Genomic DNA, 22,027 nt, shown 5'->3' on the forward strand with positions numbered 1-22,027 from the left:
ATATAACTTTCGAAACCTATTATTGAAAATAATGAAAGAAAACAACGAAAATTTATTTAATAATTATATACATGCTCGACCTGAGCTCAAGTTTGGCTCGGATTAATACACGCAAACTTGATAATGAGCACATTTTTTCAAATTCGAGTTATCTTGAGATCGGCTCGCATTTTGCTTCCTAAATACAAGCAGAACAAAATCAAACTCGTGTTGAAATAGGCTTGTGATCACCCCCTACATCATTACCAGCTAAGCTAACTTATTTTTGAAATGAACTAAGGGTAAGATTATTGGTAGTTTTGAGACAATGTTTTGATAAGTTTTAACAAAGTCTTAAGTTGAGTCTTGGAAATACAAAACTTAACTTAAGACTTTGGGTAAGTCTCGACCCCACTTTCAAAGAAAATTATTCAATGAGAGGATCATGTGTCATTTTTTTGTTTGTTTTTTTTTAAGTTTGTAAAAAGAATAAGTTTGTAAAACTTAACTTAAGACTTTGGGTGTTTATTGGTCCGGGACCAGACCGGACCGGACCAAACTCTCTGGACCGAAGACCAAATAAGGGTTAAGAGGTGGACCGAGGACCGGACCTTATTAATATTGGTCCAGTCCGGTCTGGACCACAAAAACACGTGGACCGGACCGGACCAAATGGACCAAAGTGGACCAAATATTATTGTCATTGACATGTTTTACCATATAAAACTAGCACTCGAGAAGTTCGTAATGATCAAAATAAACAACATTATTTTCTTACGAGATTTAATTACATAATTACACATCCTATAATACGTGTAAACAAAGTAGAAAATAAAATCAATAATATTACAAATTTAAAAATTATTTTATTACATAACTTCGGTCCATGGTCCGGTCCGCGGTCCATTCGGATTGGTCCAGGACCGGACCAAAGACCAAAGTAGAGTAAATAGGTGGACCGTGGACCGGACCAAACAAAATTCGGTCCGGTCTAGTCCGGACCAAATGGTCCGGTCCAGTCTGGTCTTTGGTCTGGACCACTGAGTGAACAGCCAGCCTAAGTGAAATGAATAAGTAGAGTTGTGAATCTGACTAAGACATTCTTAGATGAGTTTGAGATAAGTTTAAATAATATAAAAATAATAAAAATTAGTGAAAAACAGAATCTAACTTTAGTGTATGATAATCTCACCTAATCACGTTTCCTCGGCCTTCCACATTCCACACCGTCTTTGAGTGGTTAGACACTCGGTTACGCAAATTAGTCTCGTTAAATTAAACCGGAGGCTCGTCACACGCTCAATTCTCCTGTCCAGAATTCCCCGCCACCGTTAACCGCTTCTCTGGTAAGCTACTCTCTCGCTCTTGTTTTCTTACTATATCATGAATTCTCTTTCTCTCTATAATCGAATTAGGGTTTCTGTTGATCTTCAATGTTTCAATTGATTTTCGATATATTTTCCCCAAATTTGGATGCGAAACTTGTGATTATTACCAGCCATTTATACTCTTAGGTTCTGTATTTTATGGTTTCGAATTGTTCCCAATTACAAATCTTAGTTGAATTAGGGTTTCGAATTTGAGTTAGAGATGCAGGATTGACTCGCTTGTGTGGGATGTAATTTGATCATTTTATACTATGTACAAATGTACAATATATCCTTTACATCGTCAATGTAATCAATTCTGATCATTGATTTATTGGAATATTATGCCGGGATATTGTGTAGCTTGTCTAGTTTGATTCATTAAACAATCGTTTTCTCACGGTCGTGCTAAAAAACGTTTAGAGATTATAATGGCAAAATTGATGTTGGTACTTGGTAGAACAACTTCATTTGCCGTTAAAATTTTCTACAGAGTTTTTTAGCACGACAGTGTGAACAACAATTGTTTGGGAGTAACAGTGTACCATTATATTTTCTATACAAAGTCGATTTTGCTGTCATTTGTTGTTGTTATACCAACAACATCAAAGGAGGGCCATATAAATTGGAAGTCAATCTCCTGGGAAATGGGTTCACTATTACTTATTGTGAAGCCTCGGGATGATTACAGATAAAGGGTTAACTTGACGTGATAAAGTGATCGGCAATGGCAGAAAACGGGTTATTAGAAAGCAACGATAACTAATTGCTAATAAAATGGCCATGAGCTATCAAAAAATGTTAACTAAGACTCTAGGCCCTCAGAGTGTGAGTAATGTGGGTTTCACATAGACTTGTGTAAAAGGGTTTTCTAGAAGTCTTTGTGATAATTTGGATGAAGGGAGTAGTAATTAAGAGAGGTTCACTAAAGGAACATGTTTAATGAGGTGGAATTGGACATATCTTGAAAATGGTTGTCAGTCCTCTTTATTATTGGATATATTGGACGAATTCTTGTTCAACAAGTTCTTATCACAGTAATATATAATTATATATGTAGCAATTTGTATTGTTACCTTCTAATTTAGCCTTCTGATATGTCGGCTAACGTTGTCAAAGTGATTTCTTGTGGGAGTCCAGTTTGGCCGCCTAGCATATTTATCTATTGTATGGCCACCACATGTAATATCAATAATGGCTTGATGAAAGACTTCTGTTTAAAAAAAAAAAAAAAAAAAAAAAACTGGTATTGGGACAATTGGTGTCACTAGAGCTCGTGTGATAATGTGATATGGTACTTTATTATTTTGTCAGATCAATCTATATCCGAAGTCCGAGTTCATGCACTCCGTAGGATGTGTTTTTTTTGGTCAATGTTCACAACAGTACCTCATGGGGCAAACTTTCTTAATCAAAGCAGGCTCTAGCTTAAGAAAAACAGGCTCTAGAGCCGGTTAACGGGGGATTTCCACAATAAAGAGGAAAATGTCATCAAGGGCATGCTGCATGCATTATAACCTTCTAATTGAGCCTTTGGAGCTATCTTGGTAACTTCTATGACATGAGTTAAGGTTGGCAAGTCTAACTCAGAAGTATTTAGGAGCCACGTTTGTGCAACGTTGTGTCCTTCTTAGCTGCTTAGTACAGAGTAGTATTTTATGTTGACTCTTTTCATTCGCGAGGATGATGATACACCAATATAAGTTTGATAGTTAATTAACTGGTATTACCATGGTCAATAGGTATCACTAGGTTGCCTTTTAATGCACATTAAGCAATTTGTGAGCGTCAAAGTGCATAAACCATAGGTCCACTTTTGTTCCACATGTGTGTATGGTTTAGTTGTTTGGATGTTATTTTCCTGTCTAGAGTGATGTTAAAAAGAATTTGGTATACAACTTTACTATTTCAGATTAGTTAAATTGATATTAGTACAATTACGTATAATTAATTGTATACCCCTAGGAAGCTCTTTGCCAATTTTCGAATGTAATTTATCCTGTACTGGCATTTCTTCCTAGTTGTATTTTGTAACTTTTGAATTCTGCATTTCGAGGCCATCCCAATTCCCAAGCGACTTTGTTCAAACAAGTTGAAGTTGTCTCATTTTCATATTACCGCCCAAGACCACTTTTATGCTTACATATGAATCGGGTTTAGCCGCTGAGCTTTGTTAAACCCTACCGTGCATGTATCTTGTAATGGCTTTACACCCTTTATCGTATGATATTAGACAATATATCATTACCACAACTAGTGTGCACTTGTAGGATGTTTCCCAGTAGTTTTTAAAATATTCTGATATGGGAGTTTGTATGGTAACCTTGAAATCCAACCTTCCTATACTCTCCCACAGGACTTCATGAAAATGTGTTATTCACAGTCACACTCTAGGATCACTTTTGTGCGAAAGGAGTGACCTGATTAGTGGCATAGCGTTTGCACCTGCCCCGTCTCTACTAAGGAGCATGTTGAAGATGGATGTAGAACACTTTGATATGTAGAACATTCAAAAAAATTGATATTGGAACTATTGATGTGAGCAATTATGAATTGCTTGGATACATTTCAATTTTTTGAATCAATATTGAGCCCATGCTTTTGAAGTCGTCTCTAGCGTGTATTGTAACCTTCAGTATTGATGCTTTGAGATCGTTTCGGACAATATGTCAAAATGAATTGATGTTGCCCAAAATCAACTCATAGGCACCAGTGTCATTTTTGTGCCACATGAATGTCCCAGTTACTATTTAGCGGTGTTTAGCGCCACCTCCCATATAACACATTAATGTTTACCTATAGAATCCTTCCCAATAGTTTTCAGTTAATTTTAGAATCAGAACTGGTGAAGATGTCAGAGCGTGTATTATAAATTTGAAGTTTGGCTTTTTGAGACGATCATAGACGACTGTCAAAATGGATTGAGGTTGTCAGATAAACTCATAGCAATATTTAGAGCTTAGGTTTAGGTAATGAAGCAGGTGGCAATTAAGGTCAAGTGTAAGAAGATTAGTGTTATACTAATATGACTCTTTCATATGATGCTTTTGTGACTTCCTTTTTGTTTTTCCAGGTTGTCAAGTTTCCTAGAAAGAGGACATATACAGTCTCACTTATCTGTTGATTAAACCCGCCTAATATCGGGTGTGTTCATTTCTTCTGCTATGTTCTTTGTTTCCTTAATTCATCCAGACAGGAAACTATGATTAATTTACTTTATATCTTTATCCAACTCTAAAAATTTTCCTTAACGAATTTTTGCTAGCTTTATAGAAGATGCATCCTCCACTGACATTACACCGACATCCAATGTGCGCTGAAGTAAGTTGAGCAAAAGTTCACGTTTAAAAGTATTTTATCTTACAATACCTTTTTCTTTTGCAAATAGATTGCTGTAACTATCAATGAGATATTATAAACGGTTTCTGTTTTACCTCGATTTGTACTTTTTGCATGCCGCTTTTGCGATCCTTGACTCCTTGTGTTATTATAGCAGTGATAGCCGTCATACTAACTGATATATTGTACAGATAATCGAGGAATTCCAGAAATGTCATGCGGAACACCCTTATGGCAAGTTTTTTGGCAACTGTACACAACTTAAGATTAAACTTGACCGTTGCTTTAGGCAGGAGGTAATTATTGGTTCCTTTTGATGTCGACTTCTATTTATGTATGTATGTATGTAATTCTTTTAACTTTTCTGTACATAAATCATTAGTAGTGAGAAATGTCGTTAATTCTCAGAAAGCTGTAAAGCGGAAGATTAACTTTGAAGAGAGCAAAAAACTGAAAGAGACACTACAGGCTTACAGAAAGGAAACTGCACAGCAAACTTAAGCCCTTGCAAGTTATACGAGACCGTTTTCCACCTATCTTCATTTTTTGGCAACTTTGTTGATGACTTATGTATAATTTACTGTCAATGACATTCAAGAGTCAATTTGTTAAGGTACTAGGATGAGCTTCTTCCGACTTCCAAGTTTTGTGGAAGTTTTTTGAATGTTTCTATTCTAGGCAAAGGACCGAGATCTAAGTGATCAAGTCATTGAAACATGGTACATTAGATGTTAGTTGGCTTGGATATTGAAGTTGATCTACACTCTGTAAAGAAGCATAGTAGTACAATTGGTCAACAAACGTCCCCTAGTTTATTTTTAGTCATTTGACTGGTGGTAGCCGGTCAAAACCTATCAATAATAAAACAAAACTGCCTTTGTGACCTCATCATCCCAGAGGTGCATTTCTTTTCTCAAAAGATTAATTTAATATATTTTCTCCTTTTCATTTATCAGTACATTGCTTTTTGTAATGAAAAATTTGGTCTGTTAGATCATTGTAATTTAATCTAGACTGTTACGAAATTAACCGGATTGTAATAGTCATCGACATTGCCATAGCCGTTGCAACTCTCAATACTTGAATCTTTGTATGGTTACGAGTTAATATTATGACTTGCATAAATAAGACTGGATATAGAACAACAGAAAGTGCAAACTTCAACTGTTTACAATTTACATCACATATTTTTCGCAACTGAGTAATTACAATATTCTCTACACAATTATACATTATATACTCTAAATGAATGATATAAAATGAAATAGCCTATGTGAAATAATGAAATTAAGACACTTAACCCAACCTAGTAATATGAAGGCGGCATCAGGTATGGGTACTGTTCATGTACTCATGGTGTTACATAACATTTACAAACTGAAGTTACATTCCGGGAAAGGAACTACAACAAGACTCGTACCTAAAGAATAGCTTGTATAGGTTCAACTTGTGTTCAACCAATCAGAGGAAGTGCGCCATTCACCGAGAGCTCCATTGTGAACCATGATTCACAGCAATGGAACGGAAAAAATGCAATTAGTATTCTAGGTCTCTACCATCTCCAGCTTTATGTGGGTTCCATCTATTTTGTACTTCCAAAACCAGCTTCCATTATCTTTCTTTGAACCTTCAATGGGATCTAATTGCAGTGACAAACCTGAAATTTAACAAGTAACCTTGTTAACTGGTTTCTCTACTTGTTTAGATCCTCATAAGAATTCTGTGTTTTCATGGTGTTGCAGAAATTAGTTCTCTGTTTGAATAAAGTGAAGAAAAATCTATTATTCATACAAGGCCTTTTATATTCCAATATTAACATAGGTTGCAGGCCCAGCAGTCTAGATTTAAACATTTTTCAGGCAAATATGTCCTTAGTAAAAATTAACAGTGTCTTGTGTTGTATGCCTGTCAATTTCACCTGCTGAAATTTCGACACAACCAAGAATAAATGGGTGAAAGACTGGGTGAAACAGGTAACAGATCGATTTTTTCCACCCTTCGCCCTAAACATATGTCCATTTATATTTAGATTCTCTTCTTTGACAGGAAATTAGTGGCAATACAGATGAAGGCGCAACAATCAATGATTAAAATTCTAGTCACAAACCTGGATTAGCAGATGTAATTTTCAACTTGTGACCATCAGGAACCTCAAATACATGATTCCCCTGCATTGCAAACAATTTGTTAAATGCTTCACTGAGGATAAAATTATGCGTCAGTATATCAACATCAGTGGTTGTACATTATGGTCCATGGAACTACAGATTCTGGCTTCTATAAACTCTTGATTGTTTAATACGGAGTATAAATTAGACGTACAAGTGACTAAATACCCTTCAGCAAAATACTCTTTGCAGTCATTCATCTACAAATGGAGGGTGACCTTAAATCTTGATAAACACTGCATCACAGCCGAGCTATCAAGACTTTAAAGGTTACTATAACATTTTGAGGTAGCCTCGACCAAATTTATAGTGCAATGACTGAGATCAAGTCAGGATGACCTACTCCGAGATCGAGTCCACATTGACTATATAGTATATATAGCTTACAACCTGAAATACCGGATCCGAATTTTGCTACATGCATATATCTTTCAGCAAACATATTGATGGCTGAAAAGGACAGAAGACTCCTTAAAATAATTCATTACAATGGAATAAAGCAAAACTGCTCACTAAGTTGATTGTTTTTCATTTTATTGTGAAGCACCAATCATTTGATGCAATACCGACCCAATTTTTAGTCCCTCGTAGTGTTGTAAGGCTGTGGGAGCTCTGTAGACACTTACGTAATATTGTTGTTGTACATAGAACAATTCAGCACTTCTTCTCATAACAATCTAGCAAGACCATCTCATGCCAAATAATCAAATACTATATCACAAAATTTTACCTCAAAAGTGACATCAGTCGCATCAAATTCAGCATTTCCATGCAGTATAATCTTCAAACCCTCAACCCGATGCACCTCATGCTTCCAGTATATGTTGCTTCCACAGTCCCAGTCAATCCCTTTGTTCAACACCTTGACGTTCTGCAGCCTACACCTAGCACACCTACACAAACCACCAAATTTTATGAGTTCTCTTCTCCTGCGTTTCATACCACAGGGAAGGGGAAGATGGTTGCAGAAATTACCTGTGACCATATTCTAGTAAAGGTTCCCCAGTTGCCTCAGGCCTTATAGAGCCCATCACATTTTCTGCCAAAATGACCATGCTGCCAACAAGCTGAAACAGAACCAAGTCAGCTACAGAATTTCAATTCCCTCAACTTCAATATATACTAGTTCAAACAGCTACCACCTCAACATCCTTCCAGAAGAACTCAGCAACCTCAATTTGCAACTCTGAGCCCTTGGATATGGAACCTCCATGAAACTAGAAAGGCAAACAATAAATAGTTCAGTAGTAGAAACCAAAGAGTACAAGATTGCAAAAAACTCTCAAGCCCCTTTTTCTTTACTTTTGGGAGGATGGTAGGACCAACAATCCCAAAGAAATCAAAAGCTTACATGCTTTTACATTAAAATAGACATTCTCTCTGCTACTGCCAGCTGAAGTCATTAATAAGTGGTACTCATGACTTGAGCTCAAACCCATTAACGTAGAAAACGGGCTAATGGCTTCCTTTACCAGATAGGATAAAATAAAAACCTCTCCCCACTTCTAAAAGAGAAGGGAGGTTGAGATCAGAGGATCTGACTAGCAAAAGTTATGAAAGGTATTAAGCTCACCTTTTGTCTCGAAACCTCCCATAAGGGACCTAAAGCAGGATGTAGAAATATGAGGTATGGAGGACCAGACTCAATGTAGTTCTCATTACCTCCAACCTGCAGAATATAAAGTTGGAATATCAATTGCTCGACACATATCATGTTTAGCTTGCCTCAAAATTATTATTTCCACCAGCTTCTTCCATACCAAAAGTAGATTAATGCACCATCTCTTTCTAGCATAGTAACCATGCCCAATAACTGTTACCAGGGACTCGCCTCAAAGGCTATTAAATTAGAGCATTCATGAGAAAGTGGCCATCTGCCTTCTAATTAGAGCATCTTTCCCATGAATACTAATTATTTGGGATGATAGATTGCCATGAAGGCACAATAGATTATAAAATGTCTAAAGAAGATAGAAGTTTTATGTGATAAGAAATTGCATACTTCTGGAAGCTTTATACTGCAATTGGAAAGGAGATCATAAGCATTCCTCGTGATGTCCAACAATGCTCCATCTGGAGTCTGCAAATAGCAAAGAACACAATCGTTCACTAGCTTCTCTAAGACTCTAATCACATGCCAGCCTTCATATAGTATAGTCAGTAAGCCACACTTCCTTTACGAAACGATAGATTTATGCAGTACTCTAGCGTAAAATCGCACTTATACTACATCCTTTTGATGTCAATGAAACTAAAATGTTGAACCTCAAATCCTCAATGACTGACATTTAGCTAAACGCACTTTCTCTGCACTCTTTATGATATAAATCAAGAGAACAACCTCCAGATTATCATGCCAAGTCTCACACAAGATAACACTAATAGGTTTTGCATTTAAATTTACCACACATAAATAAGCATATATGAGAAAAGCCAGCAACGAGGTAAACGGCTATCATACCCATATAAAGTTAAGGTGGCACGCTACTACGAGTAGGAATTCCAAAGGTGATGTGCTCAAAAACAAGGTTGGAAGTCACAGTTGAATACCTGGTGAAGAGAGTTGTTGCCATGCTTTCTTTTCTTCTTGGCGGATGATGTGACCCTTCTTCGCTCATTATATACCATATACGTATCAAGATGATCTGCTATTATTGTCAAATCAGGAAGATGAATAAATCAGCATAGATATAATAAGGCAAGTCGCAAACTAAATAAAATACAGAGTCTCGGGAGAAAAAAACAAAAAAATAAAAAAATAAAATAAAATACAGTGTCTGAATCGTGCAGAAGTTCAAACCTTCTTTTACTCCATAATATCGAGATCCATAGGTGTTGCAAAAATTATCTGCAATATTTTGCATTGTGCATTCCAACCTGCCACCAGACACTCTGCAACAAGCCAGACTAATGTTAAAAGTCCTTCCAAAAAAAGCTTTTATATCCGTCCATATACTACAGAATTCACTTTTTCATTGATATACAAGTAAGCAACTATGCATGAGGGGAACTTCCGGCATTCCTTAATGTTTTTTGCCCCAAAGACAAGGAAAGGGGATGCACAAAAGTCGAAAGCTGTAGTTTTACCTGCGCGTGATGCCATACTGATCGATAAATTCAATTTGCTTCTTAATATTTAGAACCAATCCAGGTAAACTGGTGTCATCATTTCGTGATGCAACTTGCTCGGCGGAATGTAAATCAACATATAAAATGTTTGTGTTGGCTGGAAACTCAGATAGCAAGCTGGGGAATCATTAACATTTATTTATCAATGCAGAGGCAAAATAAAATCAGAAATGCAAACAAGCATTTGGTTTAATCAAAATACAGAATTGCACACTAAGTAGCAATGTAGCATAAGTATTCGGTAAATGCAGATCACCAGGCTGAGAGGCCTCAGTGCTTAGTACACTAATTGATTTTGCCTCCCATGTACAATAAATAAAGGTCACGTGGCGTTTTTTTCTTCTTCAAAGTGAACGAGAAGCCTTAGATAGGTTTCATAGATGACAATACCTCTTATGTGAAAATGCATTAGGGATCCCAAACTTATCAAACTCGGTGTACTCGATGCATGAAAGGCCATAAGCCCACTTCCCGCTTTTTTCCTTCTTTTCAATCAAAACATTAATCCCTTCCGTAGCCTCGGGGTTCCTCTTGCATGATGCAAATCCTAGTTTCTGCAAAAGCAAGAAGCAGAGCCATTGAAGTTGGACAGCACTGACATATGAATGCATATGTATGTCTCCATTTGCAACCCTAAAATGCTATATGTTTAGCACCTAAATACCCGCAGGTCGAATATATCATATATTATAAGATAATTTTTAAAAAAACACAGAAGCCATTAGGATAATATAGATCATTTTAAACAATCGGAGTCGGAAGACGCAAGTCCATCACTCATACGAAAACTCCTTGGTAATACTGACACAAATGGAGAGCAAACAGTAATATACTCAAGTGCTAAAGAGATCATGGACCAAGGGAAAGACGAGGAATTATCCTATCCACAGCCAAATATTGATGGCTTTACCAGTATTTTGATGGATGAATTATAAGAGAGAATCCAAACAAACCTTTCCATGGTGTAAGCCAATTCCTGCCAACGCTAACAGAGTTAAATCTGTGGCAGCCACAACATTACTGCAAGGTCATTGACATCAATTGGTGCTCAATGAGATATGCAGAGAGAAAAATAAGAGAAAACGGGAAAACAAATTCAGATAAAAAAGTTGAGAGTTTGAGCCTACCTGACTTGACGCATGGTTGCACCTTTCCTTCCATGATTGTAAAACCACTGGAAGACACCCTTGTCATATGCAAGTTTCCAAATGACCCCATGACCACCAGGTTTGCAAACTGGTGTAAATGGTTCAGAAATCAGCCATTCACCATCTTGGGCACTGATTGCTGGAACAAGAGGCTGCAAGCAATACCAGCAATATCCTTGTACAGTTACAATCAATCGACATAATAAGAACGACTAAAAAAAATGTCAAAGTGGAATATGCTTGCAAATTAAACCTGTTCAAAAAGATTAAATTTTGATCGACCTCTTCCAAACCATTTAAGCTTGTCTAAGAGTGTACTGATGCGATCATGGTTGTTTTTTGCAGCACTTGTCATTATTCCAACAGGAGTGATGCATTGTTTCCCATACAGCTTGAAGTATAAATATTCTCTTGCCTTGAATCATTGAAAAAGAAGAGACATAACCATAAGTTAAAATGCAAAGAGATAACTAAGAAGTCGCTTGAAGGTAAACTGAGCGGGGAAAAAAAAAAAGAAAGAAAGAAAGAAAAATGAGAGATAAAGAGAATTTATGAAGTCCTAGCAGAAGTAGTGTAAACTGTAAACCTGAAGATCCCTGATAAGACCTTCCAACAAAGTCCGCCCACAGTAAGGAAGCATAGCGGCAGGAAGACATTCACCAGTATCAGGATCAACCAAACCAAGCCTGTCTGCAGAGCCACCCAATGGATATATTTCACCTAGGAGCGGTAAACCCTGATATAGTTGCACCATAAATACCCCAAAACAAATTTCAAAATTTCAAAGAAAATGCAATTTATACTACAATACAGACCTCAATTCCCCACAAAGCTGCTTGTGATGCATACTCTATATTTTTAGAGAGCTCAAGGCCTTTGGGAGAATGTACTTCCACAAATTGGCATTTCAATGAGTCCTTCATGTGCTGGGACCTATCTCTAGTCTGCCCATATGCTGTCTCGGCTAAAAGCTCTAGCACGGTTATCTGATATCTGTCAGCCAGGTGTGCTTGATATTACTCCAGAGATTCAGCAGAAAAATGGCAAAAACTTCTGAAGAGGTAAAATCTATTTTCTTATTTCGACCACTAAGACATAAAGTTATTCTGTTCAAACGAATGCGGTAAATGATCAGAAAGATAAAAAGATGTACAGCTAGTCGACCAACGAGAAGCAAGTTATATGGTATGTTTCCACTATATTGTGAAAACTGGTGTGTTCACAGATCTATTAAGAGTACCAGGAACGAACCGCAATTTCTGATGTAAGTTTCACCATTTCAAGTTTGATGACGCTTTTTTAACTTAGTTACCTCTGAGCATTATATAACGTAATCAGCATTAAGCAGTCACCAAAGTATTTAGTTCTGAACTTTGTTTTTTATATACATTTGTGGGTACTACTGTTTCATTAACAGACATTACAGTAGTTCAGAGAACAGGTGACATCACCACACTGTAATCCAATTATTAGTTACATGCCATAAATACAGGAAAACAACAAACTATAGAGTCAGTTATTCAAAGTTTTGGGAAATAGTATCTGGGCACAGTTTCTGTATGTCTATCACGTCAATGTTACCCAAGCATTGCTAACAAATCCTTTCTTCAGTGTTCCACTACCTATGGGAAAAATGCATTGTGATAAACTAGAATGACGTTAGAACATGGATTTGTGTAGTGAATCATAAGGATTTGTTTGGATACAATCGAAAGAGGGAAGGTGAAGAAGGGGTACGAAATATGGAGCTATGTTGTTTACTTACAAGCCTTTTCTAGGTTAGAAGGTTTTTAATTTGGCTTGTGGCATCTTTCAGTTTCCCTCCAATCCAATTTACTGACCAGCAATTGAAGTTACACTCCTCCATTTTCATCCCCTTCCTTCATCCAAATCCCTCCATGCAAACTAGGGGTAAGGGATAAAGACATGACAGCCCTTTAACTAGTCAATCGCTATTAAGCCGTTCATATATTTAGATTACATAAACTAGTGCAGTGGCCTATGTAATTGCGTCACATAATCCAGTTATGTCCATATTTATCCTTCAATTTTGTCAGCAAAGGACCCTGGAAATAAACTTCACCGTGCTAGACTCACACACTACGAGGTCTATACATGTCCAATAACATAACAGAGAACAGACCAGACCACAATTCCACAAATCAATGTCTAAATCACCATTCATTGGCTCATCTATGATATAGGTATTGCGATCCGTTTCTCATTCAATGACAAAGGACAATCACAAGTAAACAAGTCTCGAAACACACAAGTCACTGAAATATACTGTCCTACTGGCTCAAAGAAGCCACGAAGAATAATGAAAAATGGGTACCAAATTACCAGAGCCACCCTTCCCCCATTGATCCCGTCGGCCTGTCCTACTGGTTAAGCTAGCTAGTACCACAACGACTACATTGTTCTTACAACTCCATGACCACAACTTGAGCTTCTATGCATTATTCCGTCAAGACCCAAGCTTGTCAATATTGCAACATTAGCTAAATCTAGCAATTTTAATCATTCGATTAATTGATAACTTGATATAATTGAAAATTCCACTAAAAACTGAATTTACATTGCGATAACTTCTGTCATCCAAATTCTTCTGAACTGAGCACACACATTAACATTAAATTACTAAGTGGGAAGTAGTTAGCTAATTCCTTTGTGTGATAGCTTCTATACCTCATCATCTAATGAAAACAATATCTTTCAAATTCCGCCTCACATAATTGGTCAAATATACTGGTCCAAACATCTTACTCCCTCCTCGTCCCATCCAATCATTTGTTTATTTTTTTTATTAAAATACCATTCATGCCGAATAAATTAACAATAAACTTCGATGGAGCGGGTATAATAAAGCTAATTAACTACACCTGCACGGCTACAGTAGACAAAAACTAACTAGCATTAACAAAAACAAGAATTACAAAAGAAAAATACCAACGGTTTTTCTAACGTGTGCCTAAAAGACACACGTTAGAAAAACCGAAAAAACAATGGAAAAGAACTCACCCAAGAATACCACCAATGCAATCATAAAAACTCTCCAAATCCTTCAAAATCCTCAACAACTTTTCAAAAGCAACAATCTCATGATCAACCAAACCTTTGCTCACCCCCAAATTCACCTCTCCCACCATATCCCAACTCTCAATCATCTCCACCAACGCATACAACGCACTCTTCAACGACCCCCTCGCCGACGAGGACTCATATTCTCTCTCCTCCACGTCAGCACCACCGCTGTAGCTATCAATTACGTGCTCCTGCCCCGCGGCCACCACACATTTCACCAGGTACAACTCGAACGAGTCCAACCGGAGCGATTCCAAAACCCTAGCGAATTCACTCCGAGTCGAATTGAAGAATCGTCGGACTCGCTCGTCGCCGTCGATGACTCGGTGTTTCTGCTCCAAGCTCGCGGCGGCGGAGAGCCTCGAAATTAGGCTCCGGAGCCGCGAGATTTCCGCCGGGAAATCGAGCGAGGGCGGCGGAGACGACGGAGACTTCGACGGCGCTGACGTGAGAGCGGCGGAGGTGGCGGAGGAGAGAGATTGTGGTAAATGTGAGGTGCGGTGGAAGTTTCCATATTTGGAAGGTCGGAGGAGGGTAGGGAAGGTGAGGGAGGTGAATGAATTACTAATTTGGGAAGGTAGGAAGGTTATGCGGTGATTGTGGTGTTGTAATGTGGGCGCGCTTGGCGCCATTTTACTAATTCAATGCGGAGAGTCGGGAATATTAGAATGCGGGTGATGGTTGAGACTCGATCAATGGTTTAAAGTCGGGAATTAAGGTGGGAATTGTGGAGGGAGTGAAGGAGGGGAGTGGGGGATAAAATAGGGACGAGGGAGTGTAAAGAAGAAGATGCGGGAAGGATAAAATGAGTAAAGGGTATATGCCCAAACTCGTGGGGATAGTAGTGAGGAATGAGGATGAGTGCCAAGTGTGAATTGTGAAGTTAGAGTAGTATCGAATTATGTATGTTTGTTGTTAGAAGAAGAGAAAGTGTCCAAAATTATATCCTATTCATCTATTGTTGCTTGTTTGTGATTGGTTTGTTCAGTCCCTCTATTTTTAGATTATTGATCACGTTTAATTTTAGTTGCTTGGGAGTAAACTTGTTAAATAGTCGGCCGGGTTGGATACTCCTCACACTTATGGATAGTGATGGATTTAGGGGGTTAGTAGGGGCGCTCGTCTTCGCTGACAATTGGGAATTTTGAATATTTTAGTCAAAATTTTTGATTTTTTTCGAGATTTACTTTATAATATTACCAATTCGTACGTGTTGTAATCCCCCCCCCCACCCCCCTCTCTTACGGGGAATCCTAGCTCTACCACTGCTTATAGAGCTGGATTTCGACCAAATTAACATATTATTTTAGGTTTCGATTTACTTGCCTTGACCGGTAGTTGACCCTGAAAAAGTGAGTGAGGTCTAGGGGTGTTCATTGGTCCGGGACTGGACCGGACCAGACCAAACTCTCTGGACCGAAGACCAAATAAGGGCTAAAAGGTGGACCGAGGACCGAACCATATTAATATTGGTCCGGTTTGGTCTGGACCATAAAAATGCATGGACCGGACCGGACCAAATGGACCAAAGTGGACCAAATATGATTGTCATTGACATGGTTTAGCATATAAAATTAGAACTCGAGAAGTTCGTAAAGATCAAAATAAGCAACATTATCTTCTTACTGGATTTAACTACATAATTACACATCTTATAATACGTGTAAACAAATAAGAAAATAAAATCAATAATATTGCAATTTTAAAGAGTCTTTTCTTATATACGTTCGGTCCATGGTTCGATCCGCGGTCCATTCGGTTTGGTTCAGGACCGGACCGAAGACCAAAGTAGAGTAAATAGGTGGACTGTGGACCGGACCAAATAAAATTCGGTCCGGACCAAATGGTCCGATCCGATCCGGTCTTTGGTCGGACCACTGAACGAACACCCCTAGTGAGGTCTAGTCATATTTACGGTCGGGACAAAAATTTACGAGTCTTTTTTCTAAATATAATAAGGAAAAATAGCAAACATTCAATGTTTTCTTTACTTAGGCCAATTTATATCTATGTTGCCTTACAAAGCACAAAGACTAATTAACCAGACCCGCGGACATACTTTCGAGGAAATACTTTCTATATTAGAACTCATTTCCTATCGTGCATTACAGCATTAGTAGTGTACATGTCATCCTCTTCTAAATTTATTTTCTTGCTAGAATTATGGCCCTGTTTGGTAAACAGCGGATTAATTTCGGAATAAGCAGATTGTAACGACAGATTATAAATGGTAGATTGTAACAGAAGGTTTGACTAGCATATTATAATTGTTGGAGCTTGTGTCCTCCACAAATTAGTGTGATAACATTTATAAATCTCTTATAAGTTCACAAGGGTATACTTCGTATTTTATCAGTTGATTAACGATTACCTAATGACGGTTAGCTTGCTAGAAAGTTTGACGTTATTATCATACAGATGGCGATGATCAACTGGTCCCTAAAAGTCACACCTAAAGGATGTGTTTGAGAGATGTGATTGTATGAAAATATAATCACATTGATGCCTTATATGACTAAACAGTTAGTCAATGTGTTGATGAGACAATTATTTAATGTCGATTAAATAATATTAGTTGAAACGAATTAACTGTCAATTCGTAAATTGAATATAATAAGTTATATTTAATTAATGTATATAATGTTAGCTTGGACGAATTAATATGTTAATTCATAATTAAATGTAATCGGTTATATTTAATCAGCAAATGATAATTATACGATATTGTCATAATATATTATTGTTAACCCATATTAATAAATCAACCGCAAGCTGTTGTGTGTAGACTTGTTAATGCGGAATAATATAAATGACAATTTATATTTAATACATTTTATACATTTTGCATACTACCAAAATAAGAAGATTTAATCTCCTTATTTTGGGTAGGTAGAAAAAAACCGAAAAAAAGAGAAATAATTCTCTTATTTTCGGATATGGGCCGGAAAATTAAAAAAAGAAAAATCTACCCTAATCTCCACATACACGGTTTATAGGGAGTTTAGAGGAGTAATTTTTCTAACCTAATTTTTCTAACTCATTCTTGCCTCTCTCATCAAAACACAAAAACACAAAAACCCTAATTAATTTTACAGAAAATTTGGGGATCGATTCTAGCAAGAAGCAAGGGCATATCTCATATCGTCTTAGGTGCAACTGATAGGAGAATATCATTGCGATATTGTTCATAGGCCATAAAAGCTAGGACCGAAGGTTGTTTCTCAATTCTCTCCCTTTTCGTTTATGTATTTTATTTTATAACTAGCATTCATCATTATAATTCGTTATAATCCTTAAAATTAAAGGGATGCATACAGATAAATCCCACAAGTGGTATCAGAGCCAAGACCACGAATTTATTTTGATGATTTTCATAAAAATTGGATGTAAACGATATAAGGGTTTCGAAAAAAAAATTAGGGTTTCGGTTAAAAAAAATTTTTGCCGATTTGAAATTTTTTTCAGCCGAGTTGTTTTCGTTTTTGTTGCTTTGATTTCCATTTTGATTTTTCATATTGTTGTTTTAATCAGTTAGAATGATTATATGAAGAATTGGTAGATGTTTGATTTAATGCAGATTAAGTTAAAATGTAAATGGAATCGTCATGTTGATGATATAAAAATTGTTTTGCTATATAGTTTTTGGCATATACGTTAATCATATTTCATTAATTCATATGCTAATCATGTTCTAATAGCAACTATAAACGATTTTCTTCATCGGATTTTTGTTTTAGGGCTGTTTTCAAATTTTTTAGGCCGTATGCATCAAAAAGGAAATAGGTTTCTGTTTTTTTTAAGAATGCCGTGAAAGAGAAAAAAAAAAGGCTGCTACTGTTTTTTTTGTTCCAGCCGAAAAAGAAAAAAAAAACGATTTGCTGTTTTTTTTAGGGTTTGCCGAGCCAAAAAGAAAAAAAATATTCTGTTTTTTTTCGGGGCTAAAACCGTGAGCAACAAGAAAAAAAAAACTGTTTTTTTTTTTCAATATGCCGAGACTATTAAAAAAAGGGGGTTGTTTTTTGTTTGTTTTGGCCAATATTAATTATACATTACATTTACAATGTATGATTAATTGTTGTGAAACGGTTCACAAATTTTAAGATACCTAATTATTTTAAAGCAGTTTAAAATATTGATGGATTAAATTCATATTACAAGTTTAATATGAATTAAGTTGAAATTAATGTGATTAATTGAGGAATTGTCACTTAATTTGATAATTTAAATAGGTGGTTTGGATAAAATTAATCAACATAATTAAAGAATTATGTCTTGCATGTTTAATTTTTTTTAGTTGATGCTTTTCTTTTGTTGAATGAATCGTTGAATGAATTTATTTACGTATTTTTGCAATCGGTTGTAATTTGTAATACTTAGTGTGGCCTTAGTTAATTATGTTTTCGTAATGAAGGAAACATAATTTTTATGTAATTATGAGATCTCGAATCTCCTTTATTTTTCTTTAGTTTTTGGGTTTTGAAATTAGAATGTAAATATGTTTATTTTGTAATTTATTTATTGTAATTTCAAAGAAGACTAAAGATGGAGATTGGAGCTCACTCCCGCTACATGGATCAAGATGGAACATCGAGACAAGCTTCTCGGGTCCAAGGATGGATTCCAAATTTGTATTTAATGTTCATTTTGATAGGATAGGCCACACTAGGACTTTATTATTGTTTTTACGTTTTTCATTCCTATTGCTTTTCATTCACATGATAGTTTATGCATCATTTTCCGCCTAGAACCAAACCACCTACTACTAAAATGTATGAAAATTGACTCATATAGATTGTATGTTAGTTTTCATGGACATACAGATGTCACATACTTATTAAGCCATCACCTTAGTTTATTCATTCTCGCATGCTAGATATTAGTTCACTTAAAATGAATTAAAATAAAGTTGATGGGATCTTCCTCTAAAACGGAAATTGAGACTAGTTTTTATAAGGGCAAACAACTATGAATCCCTTCTTCGTCGGTAGGCATAATATGACCCCTTCTACGTTGGGTAAGTAGTTTGTGTTGACTTAGTTTACCTCAACATCATAGTCCGAAGAGTTTCTCGTGATTATGATGGACTAAAGATAGAATTTACAGAAATTTATCGACCAAGAATTCTAACGGTAGAATTAGCTAAAAGGTTGGCTTATCAATTTACAGATAATTGAGTCTTGGGATCATTTATATAATTCTTGAGGAAGGTCAATTGTATAAATGCATGAGTCTTCGCGTTATAACAAAGATTGCATTAGACTTAAATTAAAATCGATGCACATGCTTATTATTTATTCTTCTTTTCGCAGTGTAGAACACGTTTATTTTACTGTTACAACAAATGGCTGGAAATAACGAAATCCCAATGCCAAGTGCCACACTTGGACGCGAGTCCTGGTTGAAAGTTTTTATGGACAACATGAATCAAGACACGCGATCAAGAATGATGGGTCCAACTTTGCGGATCGAGAGGCGACACTACGGAATGCTTGCCATTGCGACGGTAAGCTCAAGTACTTAACCGAGCCAATACCGGTAAACCCAGGCCCCAATGCGGGAGTTAACGAGTCACTTGCTTATAGTGATTTCGTTATGGAAGCAAAAAGCGATAAAGAACGTACTCATCTTTGCAATGGAAACCAATTTGCAGAGACGCTTGATTGCCCAAGGTGCGAACAAGATTTTCACCACGCTCACTAACGAGTTCTCAAAAGCACCGAGGATCGTTACTTATGAGCATACATGTCGCTTCTTTGATGCGAAACTCCAAAAGGGCCAACCGGTTAGCCCACACATTCTTAACATGATTGAGAATGTCGAGAAATTGGAGGCACTTGATTGCAAAATCAGTGAGAGCATTGTCATTGACCGAATGCTTCATTCTCTTCATGATGGTTTTGCCCTTTTCAGGGCGAACTACTACATGAATGACTTGAAAAAGAGTCCTCATGAGCTACACTCCCTTCTCGTACAGACCGAGAAGGATATGAAATTGAGTGGGAGCACGAAGCAGGATGTTCTCACGATTTCCAACAAGGGTAAAGGTAAGGGCAAAGCTCCAGGCGACCTAACTGTAGGTAAGCCAAAATTCAAGAAGTCAGGAAACGGTAAGAGTGGGCCTGGTGAGACTAGTGGCTTACAAGGCAAGGCAAAGAGCAAGGGCGGTGACATTGAGTGCCACCATTGTCACAAGACTGGACATTGGAGGAGGAACTGTCCCGTCTACCGTGAGGACATCAAAGCAGGCCGCGTCGTTCCTGTTGGTATGTCATCTTATATTCATATGATTGAGATTAACCATGCAAGTTTCGGAACTTGGGTACTTGATACTGGTTGTGGTTCTTATCTGTGTAATCATTTGTAGGGCCTAAGAAACATCACACCTCTCGGAAAGGGTGATGTGGACCTGCGAGTCGGGAATGAAGCCAGAGTTGCTGCTGTCTCGAAGGGAACATATGTAATCCAACTCCCTAGTGGTTTTGAGTTATTTTTAAATAACTGTTACTATGTACCCAGTTTGTCTAAGAACATTATTTCAGTTTCCGTACTTGATAAAGACGGATTTTCATTTTTAATAAAGGATAATAGCTGTATTTTCTCCTTCAATGAAATGATTTATGGCAAAGCAGTTTCCATGAATGGAATTTACATCTTAGATCAAACCACGGAAGTATGACACGTGAATAATAAGAAATTAAAGGTTGGTGACAAAGATCAAACCTATCTATGGCATTGTCGAATGGGACACATAAATGAGAAACGCGTAAAGAAACTCGTCGATAATGGGACTATTCCCGCATTCGAATTTTCTACATATGGCACGTGTGAATCATGTCTCATTGGCAAAATGACTCGAATTTCCTTCAAAGGTGTTGGAATGCGCCGGTGACCTATTAGGACTCATACATACTGATATTTGTGGACCTATGTCAATTACCGCTAGAGATGGCTATAGATATTTTATCACTTTCACGGACGATTTGAGTAGATACGGATATGTCTACTTAATGAAGCATAAAAGTGAGTCCTTTGAGAAATTCAAGGAATACCGAAGGGTTGAGAACCAACTGGGTAGAAAGGTTAAAGCACTCCGTTCGGATCGGGGTGGCGAATATCTTTCAAATGAGTTTGATCAACACCTTAAAGACTGTGGAATCGTTTTGCGATTAACTCCACCGGAACACCTCAATTAAATGGTGTGTCCGAACGGAGAAATCGAACCTTACTTGATATGGTTCGATCCATGATGAGTCACACGGTAGTGCCTGATTCATTATGGGGTTTTGCTCTTTTGTCAGCTGCTCTTATACTTAACCGAAGTCCGACTAAAGCTGTCGACAAGACTCCATATGAAATGTGGAAGGGAACGGTCCCTAACTTGTCCTTTATTCGGGTTTGGGGCTGCGAGGCTTATGTCAAGTGGAGACACGAGGATAAGCTCGGCCCGCGATCGGTCAAGACATACTTTATAGGTTATCCAAAAGGAACATTTGGTCATTACTTCTATTCGCCTACCGAACATCGAGTTTTTGTTGCGGCTAGTGCGACGTTCTTAGAGAAAGAATTTCTCGAGAATAAGACAAGTAATAGAACCTTCGAGCTATCGGAGATTCCAGAACCAACAACCGAGGAACGGATGGAGGAAGTTGTTCCTCCAACTGATGATACGGTTAATATTTCTGAGGAACCTAGGAGGTCGGGTAGAGTCTCTAATCCTTCGGACAGATACATTGGTATGGTCGAGGAGAATGACGTTTTGCTCCTAGAGAGTAATGAACCGGCTACCTATAAAGGTGCTATGGCCTGTTCCGAC

At 37.3% G+C, this 22,027-nt stretch overlaps 2 protein-coding genes across 4 annotated transcripts; one reads left to right on the forward strand and one right to left on the reverse strand.

The window, feature by feature from the left end:
* Positions 1-1,186: 1,186 nt before the first annotated feature.
* LOC141612342 (COX assembly mitochondrial protein 1) lies at positions 1,187-5,637 on the forward strand. Of its 2 annotated transcripts, none has more exons than XM_074431097.1 (5): positions 1,187-1,325; positions 4,420-4,490; positions 4,612-4,667; positions 4,877-4,981; positions 5,094-5,637. In XM_074431097.1, exons 3-5 carry the CDS (start codon positions 4,623-4,625, stop codon positions 5,184-5,186), a joined length of 243 nt encoding a protein of 80 aa, XP_074287198.1. In that variant the 5' UTR covers positions 1,187-1,325; positions 4,420-4,490; positions 4,612-4,622; the 3' UTR covers positions 5,187-5,637. The 2 variants fall into 2 exon arrangements, with proteins under 2 accessions (XP_074287198.1, XP_074287199.1); XM_074431098.1 differs by having other exon boundaries at positions 4,620-4,667.
* Positions 5,638-5,822: 185 nt separating this feature from the next.
* On the reverse strand, positions 5,823-15,131 carry LOC141612341 (UTP--glucose-1-phosphate uridylyltransferase 3, chloroplastic). Of its 2 annotated transcripts, none has more exons than XM_074431096.1 (17): positions 14,152-15,131; positions 11,946-12,123; positions 11,717-11,866; positions 11,384-11,545; positions 11,110-11,282; positions 10,936-11,002; positions 10,373-10,536; positions 9,941-10,099; positions 9,654-9,745; positions 9,404-9,498; positions 8,856-8,933; positions 8,427-8,522; positions 7,996-8,070; positions 7,829-7,920; positions 7,584-7,746; positions 6,793-6,853; positions 5,823-6,342 (listed from the first exon to the last, which is right to left on the reverse strand). In XM_074431096.1, the coding sequence occupies exons 1-17, from the start codon at positions 14,844-14,846 to the stop codon at positions 6,230-6,232; spliced, it is 2,613 nt and encodes an 870-aa protein (XP_074287197.1). In that variant the 5' UTR covers positions 14,847-15,131; the 3' UTR covers positions 5,823-6,229. The 2 variants fall into 2 exon arrangements, with proteins under 2 accessions (XP_074287197.1, XP_074287195.1); XM_074431094.1 differs by having other exon boundaries at positions 9,404-9,501; positions 14,152-15,107.
* Positions 15,132-22,027: the final 6,896 nt, after the last annotated feature.

Source organism: Silene latifolia, chromosome 11 (genome assembly GCF_048544455.1).
Source record: "Silene latifolia isolate original U9 population chromosome 11, ASM4854445v1, whole genome shotgun sequence".
In the NCBI taxonomy this organism is placed as follows: domain Eukaryota; kingdom Viridiplantae; phylum Streptophyta; class Magnoliopsida; order Caryophyllales; family Caryophyllaceae; genus Silene; species Silene latifolia.